This window comes from Hordeum vulgare, chromosome 4H (genome assembly GCF_904849725.1).
Source record: "Hordeum vulgare subsp. vulgare chromosome 4H, MorexV3_pseudomolecules_assembly, whole genome shotgun sequence".
Taxonomy (NCBI): Eukaryota; Viridiplantae; Streptophyta; class Magnoliopsida; order Poales; family Poaceae; genus Hordeum; species Hordeum vulgare.
Genome location: NC_058521.1, coordinates 552,459,859 through 552,462,379, shown reverse-complemented (window position 1 = coordinate 552,462,379; position 2,521 = coordinate 552,459,859). Strand labels below are relative to the sequence as shown.

The window sequence follows — 2,521 nt, the reverse complement described above, 5'->3', positions numbered from 1 at the left end:
TTTCTTACCAAGGGTAGTTTTTTTTTTCACCTCATAATCCTGAAAGCAGTTGACGCGTTTAGGAACAGATTCGCAACTTTTATACTCCCTGTAAGTTGTACTAAAGCCGCGTCAGTTAATATGGATCGGAGTGAGTGTTAATTCATGTTTCGTTCAACTTTTTGAACCTATCTTATATTAAAATTTGCATCTCATTTCTTTTATGCTAATCTAAAAATAATTGCAATACAAAATACTTTCTTCGTCCTAAAATTCTTGTGTTCATATCCAGTCATGTTTTAGTATTTAGATACATTCATTTATAGATAAATCTAAGATAAGAATTTTAGGACGGAGAGAGTACATGTACATACCAACAGCAATTTCAAGTACCAAAGTGTATCTTTATTGAATCATAAACTACATGAGATACTTAAATTTCTACATAGAACCTCCTTCCTGTCAATGCCATTCAAAAACCAAGCAGAGCAGGGGTCGATGGTGGTACACATGAATACTTGATCAAACCCATAACCTATCCAAGAGCCTAATAAAAGCAGAAGCAATCACTTTGATCGAGCTATGAACCAAGCATTAGCAGCTTGATTCAGGAAAGGATGGCGTCCCAGTCGATCTCGAGCGACGGGTACTTGCTCAGCAGGTGCTCGTCCCACGGAGCCTCCGAGAAATCAAGAAGCTGCATCTCCGGGACGTCGTCGGAGCACGAGGACACCTCGCCGTCGGCCGACGACGAGCTCTCGGAGACGGAGCAGACTGGCTCGCTCTTGACGTCCGGGAAAGAAGTCGGCGTCGGCGTTGCATTGCTCTGGCTCTGTGGCGGGTCCTCCCCGTGGCAGATGGAGTGGAGCTTGGCGTCGATGGCGGCGTCGAGCGGCGGGCCGTGGTGCTGGCCGCCGCGCCTGAGCTCGGGGAAGTTGAGCCTGGCGGACTCGCCGCGGAGCCGGAAGGCGGCGGCGTCGTAGGCCAGCGCGGCCTCCTCGGCGGCGTCGAAGGTGCCGAGCCAGAGGCGGGTGCGGTTGCGGGGCAGGCGGATCTCGGCCACCCACTTCCCCCAATGCCGCTGCCGCACGCCGCGGTACAGCTTGGCGGCCGGCCGCGCCGGGAGCGCCGCCACGCCGTGCCGCTTCATCGGCTGCCCCACGGCGGCCATGGCCATGGCCGCGCCGGGCGGCGCCCGGCGCGCGTGGTGCAGCTGCGACTGGAGCTGGAGGATTTGCGCGGGGGTGAGGTAGCTGGCGCCACGGAGCAGGCCGGCGCCCCCGCCCTGCTCCGCGCCGGGGCAGGGGAAGGAGAAGGAGATGGTCGGCGCCGCGCCGTGCGCCGCCGGCGGGGCGAACGCGTGCATCACCTGGTCCCTGCTCTCGGCCATGCGGTACATCGCCGCAGGAAGTTCGGGCATATAGCCGCGCCAGTCCGCCGTCGTCGCCATGCCCTTGGTCGATCAAGAAACCGACAGACCCACACAGACGGAGAAGCAGAGGAAGGAAATGGTGATCAAGGATGAACCTGCCGATTTGGTGAGGGAATGAGAGCTGTGGGGGGGCAGCGGCGGAGGAAGAGCTTGATTTGGTGAGCAAGAGCAGCCATTGCCGGGCTCTTTTATAAGCGCGCCGGAAGCAGGATCGGGCCAATGAGGAGGCGCCTCGTGTACGCGGCGATCCCCCTACTGCCACCTGTCGGGACGCCTCCACGACCGGACGGGCAGGTGGCGGTGAGACGAAGGGCACCTGGCGGCTTGTGATTGGGCGAGGGGTAAGTTTTGACCTGGTAAAGTCCAGGTCAAGCTGTCACTTGACTGTCGTCGAGTGACTGATCTACGCGGCAGCTTGGTTGCTACGGTCTCCGAGCACGCCAGGGTCACTCGCGGATGGGTGGTTAAACACGGTTTTTTTTTTCGGAAATTTTATCAAGCGAACATTCTTTGGGAGTGAACTTTTTGAGGGAGCACTCTCTCGTGCGTTTAATTTCGCGCGTGAATCTCAAAGCATGATGGTGTGATAATCCTTGTGGTCGCATGGTTCGCTCCATGTACCCTTCCTGCCTCTCCCATATAACATTCCAACTCAATGATCTCATGTGTAGCATGAGAATTACTATAAGCATGTAAGAGCATCTACAACCGGACTTTAAATTCAGCTTCCCCCTAAACGTCCGTTGGTAATGATTGGTCACCCCTCATTTTGTTGCCTCTGTAGCGGCCCCTATATCCACCACCCCCATCCCTCCCCCCAAAAAAAGAACTATGCTATCCATGCAACATAAAGAAACTGCGTGTATCACCCAATATACAACTAGATCGACATATCAACTACGTAGATCATCGGACATACAACTAGATAAAGATATAACAATATAGAACGGATATAGCAACATAGATCATCATTGGAAATAGCATCAACTTTGTACAAACGGACCAAAAGATCAAGTTCATCACCAAACAACTACTAGAAACGTCGATAAAACAAAGAGGGGGCGTCAGACATAGCCACTTCCACGCTGGTCTCTTTCCCTTGCAGTCGTT

The 2,521-nt window shown here is 53.7% G+C and overlaps 1 protein-coding gene across 1 annotated transcript; it reads right to left on the bottom strand.

The window, feature by feature from the left end:
• Positions 1 to 362: 362 nt before the first annotated feature.
• On the bottom strand, positions 363 to 1,565 carry LOC123446962 (ethylene-responsive transcription factor RAP2-13-like). Its single transcript, XM_045123510.1, has one exon. It carries the CDS (start codon positions 1,427 to 1,429, stop codon positions 587 to 589), a length of 843 nt encoding a protein of 280 aa, XP_044979445.1. The 5' UTR covers positions 1,430 to 1,565; the 3' UTR covers positions 363 to 586.
• Between the last annotated feature and the right edge of the window lie 956 nt (positions 1,566 to 2,521).

Coding starts and splice junctions, on each gene's coding strand:
- LOC123446962 (XM_045123510.1), bottom strand. CDS start 1,429: ATGGCGACGACGGCGGACTGGCGCGGCTATATGCCCGAACTTCCTGCG.